Raw genomic sequence first — 14,471 nt, forward strand, 5'->3', positions numbered from 1 at the left:
AAAAAAAAAGGAAAGGAGGAAGAAGGGGATTTGCTAGCTTTCCCAAACGTGCTTAACTATGGAACCCTTTTAAGGTAGATCCGTTAGGACCAGTGTTCCACCAAATGTACTTTGAGAAGGGATGCTTTGTACTCGTGAATCCAGTTGTCTGTCAGATATTTGAACCCTTTCCACTACCATGACTCTCACAAGTGGACAGCCAGGTGGAGACACCCCTCACCCATCCCCAGCAATCAGATACTCAGCATGGCCTGGTCAACCCAGTACACCCCAACTCTTCTCCTAAGCAGCTTCCTTCATTTAAAATCATCAAAAATACCTGGAAAGAGCTACAAATGGAGGAACAGTTGCCGAATCATGCTGGGTCAGCTCATGGGAAAGCCAGCCACACAGCCATCTTTCTGGGCTCAGCCTCCCCACTAAACCAGGGACTGTCACTGAAAGTTAATGGAGATGTCAATCAGGGAAGTCCCACCAGCAGTCCAGGCCCAGAAGCAGGGTTGATGGGGTCAAGCCCAGGTAGTTCCAATCCCAGGTACTTCCTGATGTGTGTGTGAACTTGGCCCAGGCAGTGAACCTCTCTGAACCTTGGTTTCCTCTTCTATGTAACGGTCCTGGGTAGGAAGGGCAGTCAACATGTAAAAACTACTTCTTTATATGGTGGTGACATCAAGTGATCTCCACCTGGACCCTTGCTTTCCTCTCCATTTATGACATCCTCACCAACTCCCCCAAGGACCCCTCCTCCTCTGTAGAAAGGAGTCAGTTCCTGCATCTTAAATTTGGCTGTTCAAACAGGATTTCCAGAGTTCACAAGTAAGGCTGTCCTCCTCTGCCTTTTCCAGGACAAAGAATCTGAAAGTAGGGTTAGAGAGATCATGCAATAAGTAAGAGCACTTGCTGTGCAAGCATGAGGGCCTGAGTTCAAATCCCCATCACATACCTAAAACCCAGGCCTGGTTACACTCCTACATGTAACCCCAGTGCTGGAGGTGGGGGGAGACAGGACCATAGCTGGGGCTTGCTGGCCACCAGCCTGGGTCCAGCTTCAGTGAGAGGCCCTGCCTGAAGGGAATTAAGGGGGGGAGTGATAGAGCAGGAAACCTGATGTCCTCCTCTGGCCCCCGTGCACACATGGAAACATGCACTATGCACGCACACACACGCGCACGCGCACACACACACACACACACACACACACACACACAGAAGAATCCGAGAGCAACCCTCTCTTTTTGAAGGATTTACTCACTATCCTGTCCCAGGGAGCAGCTGACTTCCCCTTCCTCCTCTCTCAATTCCTGAGAATGTCCTCAGCTTTGCTCACCAGTTACCCACAGCCCCAAGCTTTGTGCCCACAGTACAATGACCCCAAGCGGTACTTCTAGCCCTCTATGGAGTTCCCCCCTACCCCATTCTTATACTTATTAAAGCATCCAGAAGTTTCATTCACTTTTGCTAAGCCAACAGCAAAAGAAGGATTTAAGTCCACAGGCATGCTTCCAGGCCCAGTTATTGGCTATGCAACCTTAGGCAAATGGCTTAACTTCTCTGAGCCTTATCTACAAAGTGGGAGTGAGAACAGTGTTTCCCTCCTAGGGTTGGGGAATCATACATATAATGCATACAATCAGAGAATGCATATGAAATGTTTCCATCAGTGCTTGGAACAAAGGATGAACTTGCGAATGCTGTGTTGTAGGCAGAGTTAAATATTGACTTCCAGGATCAGTGTGGGCCAGAGTAAACACTGGGCAGAAGTCACCTTCTCTTCTCCATCCTCCTAAACCCAGGAGGCATGGGCATCGCCACAGGTGCAGGACCATTCTACCTTCAGTTGGTTCATTCTAGGCCAGAGGGTGGGGACTGTTTACCAAGTACCCACACCTGCCAAGCCTCCCGTCAGCCCCAGCTCCTGCCAGCCTTCCTGTGCAGTGGTTGGGGAGGGGATCTTTGTTTCCCTACAACCTCAGAGAGAATGAGGGCAGCAGCTATTCCCCACCCTCCAGTGCTATGTTAGTCCAGGTCCAATCAAGGCCAAAGGCTCCTGGACAGAGCCACCACTGTCCTGGCAAGCCCAGCCCAGGGGGCAGAGGTGAAGGCAGACAAGGGTCTCATTCAAGCCTCGGATACAAGATGAGCTCTGACTGGACCTTTCTCTTTCTGTCACAGCCAGGCATCCTGCCAGAGAGTGGCTACCAAGGATCCCACAGTGATTCCCAGCTGTCGTGCTGGGGACATGGCACAATGGTGGGACCTGGCACCTGCACAGCCTGCACAGGTGATCCAGCCCCAACATCTGGCTCCAAACGGGCATCTGGAGAAGTGTTGGGAAAAAAGAGGCCTTCTTCAGGAGTTGGGTGTGAGTAGAGGGGTAGCATCCAGGGAGGGCATTGGAGAGAGAAGGAGGAAGGGAAGGCTCCAGCTCCCCTGTTTACACTCACTCTAAAGGTAAACATCTATGAGAGTGGCTGGTGCCTTGTGAGGCATGAACAGGGCCCCAGATGCCAGTCATGAAGAGCCAGCACAGAATGGAAGCCCGGGCTGGGGCTTCTGAATCCTTACCTGTCCCTGCAGCAGACCCTATTGGGGAGTGATGGGGAGGGGTCCTTCCTTGAATACCAGGACCCCTGAGAGGTGGGGAAAGGAGCTTGCTCTATCCTTAGGTCCGGCACTGATGGACATGCAGGGCCAGCTACCTGGCTGCTCCCTTAGCCACTCCCAGCTTCCCACCCAGGCCTTTCACAGCACCATAGTTTTCCTGCACCTAGCATTTGGCGGTTACCTGCTCTCCACTGTCAAGAATCTGCACCTGGTGGTGCTGAAGTGTTGGTATCCATTCTGGGGAGCTGCCTCTGTGAGTAGGAACCCACGATTGGTGGGTATGGGGGTGCACAGGATCCCTGGGAGGGCCTAGCACCTGAGGCTGGTCACAGCTAATAGAGCAGAAGCATAAACCTACCTACATTGTCTCTAGCTTCCCAATCTCTGCTCTAAACTCTAAGTCACACCAGACTCAGGGGTCTCCTGTCAGTCATGGGCCCTGTGGACCCTCCTTTAATTGAGCATGTGTTTTAGGAAAGGACAAAGGACTAGTGTCAGCTGGAGGCACAAGGCTTCTGAACACACTGGCTGCCTTACCCAGCACAACCCTGATGCCCTCCCTGTGTCAAGGCCTTTCTGCAGTCACACACACAGTGTGACCCACAACTCCCATACTCTCCAGGTCATCACCCTTCTCCAGAGGCTCTCTGCCCCTCCAGGTGGTCAGGGTGTCCATCCCAGTCCTGGAAACTGCTTGCACTCTGAGTCCCAGCTCCATGGCACCCTCCTGGGCAAGCACTTTCATCCCCTACCCCAGTTCCACCTCCAACCTCTACCCCCACTGCCCCAGCTCTGAGTTTGTGCTGCAGTGACAGGGGCTTTCTACATGAGGTACCCATTATCCTGTATGCCCCAGGACAGGCACATAGTAAGTGCTTAGCAAACATGTTAAAGTACCAGAAACACCAAGACCTCAGCACCAGGAGCAATGCCACTCCAAGTTCAGGACTCAGAAAGGGAAAGAGGCTAGGGGAGGGGTGGCCCTGATCCTGACTGTGAATGTGGGTGAGGTCTGGAGGTTTGCGTCTCTGTGAACAGGCATGTTGACAAGCCAGATCTTGCTCTGTCTAAGGTGTGAGGGAGAGGGAAATTTGTGGGTCTCAAAACACCTCGATTTCTCTCTCCCTTGACCGTCAAACCTGGCCTGCAGTTTCTCATTTCAGGAATCTTGGCACTAACAACAATATTTCCCAAGTCCTCTATGGTGAGTTGACACCTTGGAATCTTCTCTCAAAATGGGGTGACTCCAAGGGTATCTGTGCAGTAGTGACCCAGGAGGAGTAGCTAGAAGCAAGCATGTATCTTCAGGACAGCAGAGGGCATCTGAGCAGAGAGTCTGGATGCAGATACTGAACAGGGAGGAAGGGAAGCCCCACCCAGAGCTTCTATCCTTTCAGGGCAAGGAAGTTTCAGAAAACGGCTCCCAGGCACCCACCCCTCCATCTAGTACAGAACTTAGCTTCTATATTGGTTGCTTTTCTCATTGATGTGACAAAAATACCCAACAGAAAGCTCCTTAAAAAGGAAGGGACTTATTTGCCTTACAGTTTGGATGGAAACAGCCCAGTGTTGTGGGGAAAGCACAGGAATGGGAGTGGGAGGCCACCTGCTAACGTCTGTATGGATCAGGAAGCAGATATAAATGCTGGTGCTCACAGGGCTTTCTCCTTATTATTCAGTCTGGGCACACTCCCCCACTCATGGGCTGGTACTAATCACCTTAAGGGTAGGTCTTCCCTCCAGTAGATGCCCTCTGTAGATGCCCTCACAGACATGCCCAGAGGTGTGTCTCCTAGGTGATTCTAAATCCAGTTGTCAATGAAAACTAACAATCAGAGCTCCCTCCCAAATCTATTGGTTTTTTTTAAATTATTATTCTTTTGCAATTTTGTGCATGTATACAATCATAGCCCCTCTACCCTTTATATTTTCTTATTCCTGTCCCCTGCCACAAAACCCATCCTTCTTCCAAACAAGTTCCATGTCTCCCTGCTACCTTCATGTCTTTTAACTTACCACTGGCTACAACACTGAGAAATTTGGTGCGCACGCACGCGCGCACACACGCACACACAGAGCAACAGTCAGCTGCCTATTACTCCTCAGGGCAGATCTATCAAGTTTTGACTTTGGTTACCACATGGCCATGCACACCCACAAGCCAGCAGCCTGTGTGAGGACCGCCTGGCTCTGCAACCCTTTCCCAAGACCTGGGGATGCTTCTAGACAGCCCTCAGCTCCACACCGTCTTCTCCAGCCCACACCCTCACTTAATTCACTTTTGGCCTCCACCAACTCTGGCCTGGAGGGGTCATCTCACACCCTCACCACACAGCAGCCTAAGGGTATGTTTTTGAATGCAAGTCCCCTGTTCTTGGACTTCTTGTGCAGGCTCAGAGGCAGATATGTGACCCAGAATAGGCAGGAGATGCCTGGAAAAGATCTTCCCGACAGGGTAGAAACTGGATGAGTAGAAGGAAGGCAGACTCTAGGGTGTGCTGGATTAGGACACCTTTAGGCTCCTTCTGTCTTTCCCACTGAAGTCATCTGGGTGTTGAGACTCTGAAAATTGGCACATATGCTGTATGATGGTCAGGGGAGATGTGGCATGATGCAGCCTTCTTTACTGAAAGCTGCACAGACCTGGTGGCAGCCCCTGGGTCCTCCCAGCATGTCCCATAGATAGGGAATGGTCAGGAGCTCAGAGTGGTGAGTGAGCAGCCTCAGGCTCAGAGACAGGCAGAGAGTGTCCTGGGGATCACAGACAGAGCTTCTGGGAAGAGGACTCAAGTCAGGTCTCTCACTTTTAGACACCAGCTCTGACCTTTCAACTCTACTTGCAGAAGGTGCTGTGTGTGATGGCAAACCTCATCAGCTTCTTCTGTGCCCTGGCTGGCCTCTTTGTCATTGCCAAGGACCTCTTTCTAGAGAGTCCTTTTCCATGGACAATCTGGAGTCCATACCCCCATCCCACAGTGAGTTTCCCAGCCCCACCCATGGGTCCTCAGACTCTAAGGAAGATAACAGAGCTTGGCTGAGAGGAAGCATCCAGCTCTTAGAAAACTCCCAGAGCCAGGCACCTGCAGCTGAGCACCCTATAGACACCATGCTTGATGGGTGCTAAGAAATTGAGATTAGATCAGGAGTCACCTGAAAGCCTTTATTGGAAACTTAGTATTTGAAATTCACATAGTGTTTACACAGATAAGTATTCAAGCAATGCAAAACTCGGGAATTTTCCCAGCATCACAGTAAGAAAACAGCACATCGCACCCAAGGTTATAGCAACTGACCCAGTACCAGACCTCCTTTGATACATGCACAAATAGGGGGTGGGCATGACAACCTGTTCCCAACATCCTAGAAACAGATGCCTTATCAGCCTCCCCACCCCCAAACCCCACCACCAGCACCCTGGGAGCAAACTTTCCCCACAGCAACAAAGCCCAAAGATGTCTGTTAATGCTTAGTGAACCAAGAGCCAGGAACCTGTTAACTGTTAGCAAGCAGAGCATTGTTATCCTTAAGGCACAAGGAGGTTGGCTACAGCCCCCCCTACCACCACCACCAATATGTCCCCATCCCTATGGAGGCATGAAAAAGGATAGCCAGCCTCCTCATGGATCAGCATCAGGATACTGAATTGCACTCCAGGTCATCATGTCCAGCCCCACTTTTATAGGTAGGAAAACTGAGGCCAAGAAAGGGAAAAGTTCCTGCCTTGTGCTGAACAGTACAAATCAAGTTGATTGCAAATCAAGATCACACCCTAGAACTGATAATTCCATAGCTACAACTATGATGTCCACTGCACCTCCATCCAACATTCTCACAGAACTGGCATAATCCATTTTGCTAACCCCATTTTGTGGGAGTGGACACTAACATTCAGAGAGGGTAAATTTGTGGGCTGAGGTCACACAGCAAGTCAGGGGCGTAGCGAAAGCTCAAAGCCTGGCCTGTGACTCTAAGTCCAGTATTCTTTCACCACACCTACCTCTGCAACAGGAGGGGGCTCTGCTTTTGCAAGTTAGGTGACTCTGGGCCAGGCTTCAAGGGTCCTGGCCATGACACACACAGGTGCATGCATGTACATGTGCATGAACATGCATGCTTCCCTAGCAAATGTCAGTGGCTTTATGAGATGTCTCCCAGTTTCCTTCCCCTGCTATGAAATGTGCTTTCTCTCTGGGCCTAGGCATCCCCATCTGCTGAGTAGAATTGGGCCAGATGATCCTTAGGGGGCTACCTCCAGTTCTCCCAGGGATCTGTGAGACTTCCCAGTCCTCACACTTTAGGAAACACCCAGGCCCCCTACATGCCAGACACTAGACATGGGCAATGACAGAGGCGGTCCCAGTCCCACAGAGTCCCTCGCTTCCCTCCCATACACTCCCAGGGGAGCAGAAAAGCCCTGCCACCTCTGCTGTGGTTCTGCCTGCCAGGCCTAGGTGACGGGCAGGTACTAAAGGAATCCTGGCACTATCTTCACCCTGCAGGCCTATATCCAGAGGCTGGAGTTGGCCCTGCTCTGCTTTACCTTCCTGGAGATCTTCCTGCTGGGCACCACGGCCATCATAGCCTGTAGGATGAACGACCTGAGTGCAGAGGTAAGGCTTTCCTAGAGAAAAGCCCTCAAGACATGGGAATAGAAGGCAGCAACAGAGTTCAGAATTGGAAGACAGCAGGCGGGGTCACAGACTAAGCACTCGGGACACACCAGCTACTCTGGGATGCACTGTTAATCTGTTGTGGTTATGTGGATAAGCATAGCTTTGCTTCATCTTCTCAACATCCCTTTAGGTGGGTATGTACTTTCCACTCTACAGGCAAGTACACTGAGGCTTACAGGACCCACACCACCTCCTAAACCCAGTCAGTAAGGGTTTGCACTCAACCCAAGGCATGGCTGTATTGGTTACTTGTTGCTATGACAAAATACCTGACAAAAGCAATTTAAGGAAGAGTGGGTTGATTTTGGCTCACAGCTTGAAGGGATACAGTCCATCACATTGGAGAACTCATGGTGACAGGAGCCTGAGGTGGCTAGTCACAACGCATCCACAGGAAGCAGAGAGTGGTGAATGCTGGGGCTCAGCTCCCTTTCTCCTTTTGATACAATCTAGGACCTTGGCCCATGGAAAGGTACTGCTCATGTTCAGGGTGAGCAGTAAACCTCAGTTAAACCTTTCTGGAAACAGTCCCATAGACACACCCAGAGCTATGTTTGGTGATTCTAAATCCCATCAAGATGACAACCAAGATTAACCATTACAGATGGCTTGGCCATATGACTGTTAACAAGAATGACAGAATGGCACAGAAGGGCTTTGGATTTCAAAACAGAAGACTTCCTTAGTCTCTCTTCACCTGATGACTCTAACCAAAAGTGATTTTCAAGGCTCCTTCCATCCTTCCATTCTTCCTCCCTCTTTCCCTCCCTCCCCTCACTCCCTCCCTCACTCCTTCTGTTCCTTCCTCCCTACCTTCCTTCCTTCCTGTCTTATAAAACAAGGTCTCACTGCTTAGCCCAGGCTAGCCTCAAACTCATAATCCTCCTGCTTCAACTCCCAAGTTCTGGGATTACGGGAAGACCTATTTCTTGAAAGAAAAAAAAATTCCATATTGTGAATTCATGTTATAGTCTCGACATTAGAACACTATGAAAACATACCACAAATCCCACATAATCCTTCAAGCTCATTTCTGATTTTCTTTATGTTAGTGTCTCCCATAAAGATGTGTTAGTGGTCCTCAGGTTTTATGTAACACCAGACAAATGTCTTAACTTAGTTCATTCCTGATCATCCAGCAAGAAGTTTTTCCAGTAGGATCTACAGAGGGGGTAGGAGTCCTAGATTTCTGAGGCCAACCCTGATTTGGAGGAGGAAGAGGCTGGGGCCCTCCACCTTTTTTTCATTAGAAGAAAATTTATTCTTTTTATTTTCTGTGTATGGGTGTTTTGCCTACATGAATGTAAATAAACCATGTGCATGCAATGCCCACGGAGGCCAGAGGAGGGTGTTAGATCATATGGCACTGGAGTTACAAGTGACTGTTAGCTGCCATCTGTGCACTGGGAACCAAACCAGGGTCCACAGCCAGAGCCATCTTTCAGCCTTTTTCTTTTTTTTTTTTTTAAGACAAGGTTTCATGTCACTGGTCAAGCTGGCCTCAAACTCACTATGTACCCCAGGATGACCTTGAACTTCTGATCCTGCTGCTTCTGCCTCCTGAGTGCTGGGATTACAGGCATGCACCACTATGCCCAGTTTATGAGGTACTGGGGATGAAACCTGGGTCTTTATGTATGCTAGGCAAGCACTATACCAACTAAGCCATATCCCCAGCTCCACGGACTGCAGATTTGGGCAATAATCTGTCCTGTTCCTTGGCATTTGCTCTGAGCCAGCTGCCATGCTACCCAGATGTATGAGCTAGCTTTTCTCTAGGTCAGCAGTTTGGCATGGGTCTCAATGGGTTCAGACCATTCCTGACAGCTATGTCCCCCAAGAGACAGCAGGGAGAACCTGCCTCCTTCCCTTTTTCAGCTTTGAGGCCAGCCCCATTCCTTGATTTCCAGCCAGGGTTTGGGACATAGATGTCTTTGGAAGGCTATGTCCTGCCCACCTCACAAGCTAAGCTTGCCTCCACAATCCCTTGGGATGGGCTCTGCTCTCCCATCTAAAACAGGAGAATGGGTTTCAAAGGACTAAATGATGTCCTGTTGACCCTCATCCAGGAAGTGACCATGCTGGGCCTTCCCTAAAGGCTTTTGAGCCTCTTTCATCTGAGAAGACAGTGCCAGGCAGCTGTGCCACCCTGACACAGATGAGGGGTGAGGATGAGGCAGGAGAGGGGACACAGCAGGATGTCACAGACATGCCCCTAGAGTATATCCTGCTGGGCATTGTGCCTCTCCCCCCAGCCTACCACAGGGATTCCAGCAGGGTGAGAATTTGCCCACAGTCACCAAGACACTGGTGGAACTCAGGCCCCACCCACTAATTCCTGTGGACTTCTCTGGCCCAGTGCAGGGGAAAGAGTCACACACTGGCCTGTGGGACACACTTTATAAACAAGCAATTGTACCATATACACAGTGCCCCTTCTTTTACAGGACAAAGATGACACCCCTCTTGTTCCTGACACACCATTGGAACTTGGAGGTCTGTCGCTGGCGCCGCCACCATCCTATGCAGATGTGACTCAAGGTGACATATGATATCAAAATCAGAGATGAAGGGGCTTAGCCTGGGCTCCCCTGACCAGAAGCCTCCATGGCCCCTTCTCCCTGGCACAGACAGAAGCCAGTTTCCCGAGGAATGGGACAAACAGTGATGTTGATAGAAAAGTCCACCAAGAAATGGTGGCCCAAGCACTGTTGAACTCTTCTCCTGGGGCCCACACCCAGGGACACCTTAAGCACCTGACTTTGTTGGCCAGAGCCACCTTTGCTAAAACAGAGCAGGACTGAATGCCCTCCTTGCCGGGTTCCAGGGTGACCCTCAGGTACCCCACACATACTCCCCAACCTCCCATTCACAGCAGGTATACATAACCAGGGCTGTGGGGGGCCATAGAAGATTTCTGGGGTACTCATGAGTCTTAATCCTGGGTTTAAGAAGAAGCAGAGGGGCATCAAAACAGAAACCAGGACCAGTTATTTACCCAAGCCAGCAAAAGGCCTCTGGGGCCTCAGTGTCTCCATCTGTAAACTGGGGGTAAGTGTTCTCTATGGTCCAGGAACCTCTTGTGAGCTCAGAAGGCTGAGATCAGAAGTGGAGTTCAAGGTGAGGATACAACCTGGAAATTCCAAACCCACTGATAAACAAGGCAAGGGAGGAAGCTTTTGTACACTGAGACAATTCCTCACCATGCTGGTTTATCTATAGGGGGCCACACTGGATTCTTTGTTTACTTAAGCTGATTTGTTTCAGCTAGATGACAGATAGTTGATAGATGATGATAGATAGATAGATGATGATGATAGATAGATAGATAGATAGATAGATAGATAGATAGATGATAGATAGATAGATGAGATTTATTTTTTGAGACAAGGTCTCACTATGTAGCCATGACTGGCCTGAAACTTGCCATGTAGACCAGGCTAACCTCCAGTTCACAGAGATCCACCTACCTCCGCCTCCAGAGTGCTTAGATAAAGGTGTACACTGCCACACCTGGCCTTCATATATTATTTTAAAAGGTCACCTTGAGCCGGGTGTTCTGGCACACACCTTTAGTTCCAGGACTCAGGAGGCAGAGGCAGGCAAATATCAGTGAGTTCAAGGCCAGCCTGGTCTACATAGTGAGTTCCAGGCCAGCTTGGGCTACAGGAGACCCTGTCTCAAAAAGACCCCCGAAAAAAGAATAAAAAAGGTCACCTTGTAGTAGCAACAACTTCCATAACCAAAGTGAAACACAAAAATAACATAAACACATGAAACTAGATACCAGGAGACTCTTGACCCCTCTGCCATGACCTCACCCACCACTTCCTGTCCCCTTGCTCACTCCGCACAGCCTCCCCAAGGTGCCTTGAGACTCCCCAACAGCCAGGTATCCCCTGCCTCTAAGCCATTACCCAGGCCCTTCCTCCACCAGCCTGCCCTCCCCAGGTACTGGCAGAGCTCACTCTGAGTCTTTCCTGGGCCACCAGCTCAGGTCTCATTGACTCCTATTGACCTGAGGTGTAGGTACCATGACTGTCATCACTTCACCATTTCACACAGGTCTAGAGAACTTAAGCAAGTTATCCAAAGGTGCTCAAGTAGCCAGCACTAGCATAGCTCCAAGCTGGAGTCTTGCCCTACCCCCAACAATGCCCATGTTGGTTGCAACATGGCTCTGGCTCCCCAGAAGGTACATTTCTATTGGGGAGGTGCAAAGAGCTGCCACCATCAGCCCTCATAGTGGGAGGGTCTCTGTCCTCCTAGCAGCCTGTCTCCCACAGTGAGGGCCTAGCACTTACAGCTGCCCAGGATTTTAGCTGAGTTCTTCTGCACGTCTGGGGCCAGGGGGTCCTCAGTCCTTCATTTTGATGTTGAGCTGAGAAACTACCTGGTGTCTCTGCCACCAGGATCATTTTATTTTATTTATTATTTTTACTTTATGGGTATGAGCATATTGCCTGCAGGTATGTAAGTGCACCCATGTTATGCAATGCCCAAAGAGGTCAGAAGAGGGCATCAAATCCCCTGGAACTGGAGTTATGAATGGTTGTTAGCTGTCATGTGGGTGCTGGGAATCGAACCCAGGTCCTGAGCCGGAGGAGGCACAGGCTAGGTGAGCAGCAAGTGCATACAAGAGCTTCAGGGGAAGAGCAGCTGTGGAAGGAGGAAAAGCACCTGGGGCTGCAAGCCTATGGCACACATCACTATGGATCTTAGAGAAAACACCTGGCTTCCCCAATCGATGCACCAATAGCTCCCTTCCTCCCAGAGCTGCAGTATGTGGGAGATTCAAAAGAAAACCCATTAGCAGGGCCAGAGAGGGGTTGGATCCCCTGGAACTGGACTTACAGATGGCTGTTAGCTGCCATTTCAGTGCTGGGAACCTGAGTCCTCTGCATGAGCAGCAAGTGCTCTCAAATGCTCAGCCATCTCTCTTGCCCCTCTTTCTAATCTCTTAAGGAGAGAAAATGTCTCCTTTGGGATAACTCTCTTTCACCCCTGACTCTTACTAATTAATTGTGGTGTGTGTGTGTGTGTGTGTGTGTGAGAGAGAGAGAGAGGGGGGGGGGGGAAGAGAGAGAGAGAGAGAGAGATTGTCTTAGTGGTATATAATACACATTAATGAAAAGTTCTGCAATTGAAAAAAGAAGGAAGGGGTTGGTGATGTAGACTATTCAAACTTGTGTCTCCCAAAGATACTGGAACATGAACTTTTTCAAAATATCCCCTGGAACTGGACTTACAGATGGCTGTTAGCTGCCATTTCAGTGCTGGGAACCTGAGTCCTCTGCATGAGCAGCAAGTGCTCTCAAATGCTCAGCCATCTCTCTTGCCCCTCTTTCTAATCTCTTAAGGAGAGAAAATGTCTCCTTTGGGATAACTCTCTTTCACCCCTGACTCTTACTAATTAATTGTGGTGTGTGTGTGTGTGTGTGTGTGTGAGAGAGAGAGAGAGAGAGAGAGAGAGAGAGAGACGGGGGGGGGCAGGCCTCATATAACCCAGGCTAGCCTCAAACCCACTCTGTAGCCCAGGATGACCTTGAACTTTTGATGCCTCTACCTACTGAGTGCTGGGATTATAGATATATGCCAACATACCTGGTTTATGCAGTGCTGGGGATTGAACACAGGGCCTCTTGTATGCCAGGCAAGCACTCTGCCAGCTGAGCCATATCCCCAGCCTACTGCTAACCTTTTTACTGAGACAGCAGACCTACAGGGTAGCAGGACACAGTATCTAGGCAGAATTAAACCTTGTGGTTTCATTTCTATGATGATTTGTAAGGCAATTTTCTACTTATGGAAAGTAATACAACATTTCTATCTGTGTATTTACTGAAGTTCTCTTTCTAGTATACATAAGTTAAAACAAAGCAATAATGGAAATTATTTCTTTGAGGGGTGATAAAAATGTCCTAAAATTAATTGGTAGTGTTTGCATTACTTGGCATATTCCTTTTTTTTTTTAGACAGAGTCTCACTATGTAGTCCTGGCTGCCTGAAATTCACTCTGTAGACTAGGCTGGCCTTGAATTCACAGAGCTCTACCTGCCTCTGTATCCCAGGAGTCCTGGGATTAAGTGTGTGCCCCCACACACCCTGGAAAAGTCATACTAATAACTGTGAGTCTCTTTAAAGAAATATGTTGTTACATTTGCATGACAAGATGGGCTGAGGACTAGTCAGTATAGTGCTTTCCTGGCTTTTACAAAGCCCTGGGTTTCATCTCCAACAATCACACCAGTACTCACCAAGTAAAGGCAGAAGGATCAGAAGTTCACGGTCACGCTCCCCTACATAGAAGACTAGAGGCCACCCTAGGCTAGAGTCCCTGTCTCAGAAAAATGTATAATGATACAAACCACAACTATTCAAGTCTGGAAAGTGGGAAAGTGGGTCTCTTCACCCAACCCAGCTTCCAGAAAAGAATCAATTAAAAGTACCCTTCACCCTTAAACTTGGAACTCTGCCTTTTAATCTCATCAAACTTCTATGTTGGAAGAATCTTTGTGGATCACCTCACCTAACTCTCATGTTGCAGATGGAGAAAATGAGGCCCAGATGAGAGGGCTTCCTAAGGGCTACCCAGAAGGTGGCTTTTATGGACATGAGGCTAGACCCCAGGTCTTAGCTCTTGCTCTATTTGTGGCTCTCCAGCCCTGTCCCACCTGCTTCCTGGGAGTCTGGGTGTATGGAAAAAGCCAACTCTTATGTCCTAGTCCCCAAACCTGTTGTCTCCTCTAGTCTGAGATGACCCTGCAGAGTCACGCCAAGAACATCAGGAGAAATCCCCAACACGGCCCTCTCCTTCCCCACCCCCAATGCATTCCAGCCCCAAGGCAGGTCATGGAGGCCTGACAGCTATTCCTTCATCCCACAGGTAAAGACTGAGTTTCTACAGTGCCAAACCTGGGGCATCTCACCATGGACAAGCCCAGGCATGCACTATCACCACCTCTTAGAGGCTGGACTCCACAGGTGTCTCACACAAATAAATGTGTAACTGCTGTTAAAAGAAACTGAAGTATTCTGAGAGTGCAGTAGTAACAGAGGGGATTGATGGGGGGACCAGAGGCCTCTCCTGTGGATGTATGTCAGGGGAAGCCTGGGGCACAGGTCCAGTTGTCACAGCTCTGCCATTTTGTTTCCTGTGTATGACACATGTGTGTATTCATGTTTACATGTATG

At 49.4% G+C, this 14,471-nt stretch overlaps 1 protein-coding gene across 1 annotated transcript in view; it reads left to right on the top strand.

The window, feature by feature from the left end:
- The window catches only part of Ms4a10 (membrane spanning 4-domains A10), a 19,214-nt gene extending 4,977 nt beyond the window's left edge, over nucleotides 1-14,237 (top strand). Inside the window, exons 2-8 of the mRNA XM_017800024.1 lie at nucleotides 2,173-2,362; nucleotides 2,738-2,857; nucleotides 3,755-3,808; nucleotides 5,448-5,579; nucleotides 7,104-7,214; nucleotides 9,725-9,818; nucleotides 14,164-14,237. Of these exons, the coding sequence (XP_017655513.1) occupies nucleotides 2,173-2,362; nucleotides 2,738-2,857; nucleotides 3,755-3,808; nucleotides 5,448-5,579; nucleotides 7,104-7,214; nucleotides 9,725-9,818; nucleotides 14,164-14,174 (712 nt within the window). The 3' untranslated portion in view covers nucleotides 14,175-14,237. The remainder of the gene's footprint in view (nucleotides 1-2,172; nucleotides 2,363-2,737; nucleotides 2,858-3,754; nucleotides 3,809-5,447; nucleotides 5,580-7,103; nucleotides 7,215-9,724; nucleotides 9,819-14,163) is intronic.
- Nucleotides 14,238-14,471: the final 234 nt, after the last annotated feature.

This window comes from Nannospalax galili, unplaced genomic scaffold (assembly GCF_000622305.1).
Source record: "Nannospalax galili isolate Female #2095 unplaced genomic scaffold, S.galili_v1.0 scaffold1321, whole genome shotgun sequence".
NCBI classification, from domain to species: Eukaryota; Metazoa; Chordata; class Mammalia; order Rodentia; family Spalacidae; genus Nannospalax; species Nannospalax galili.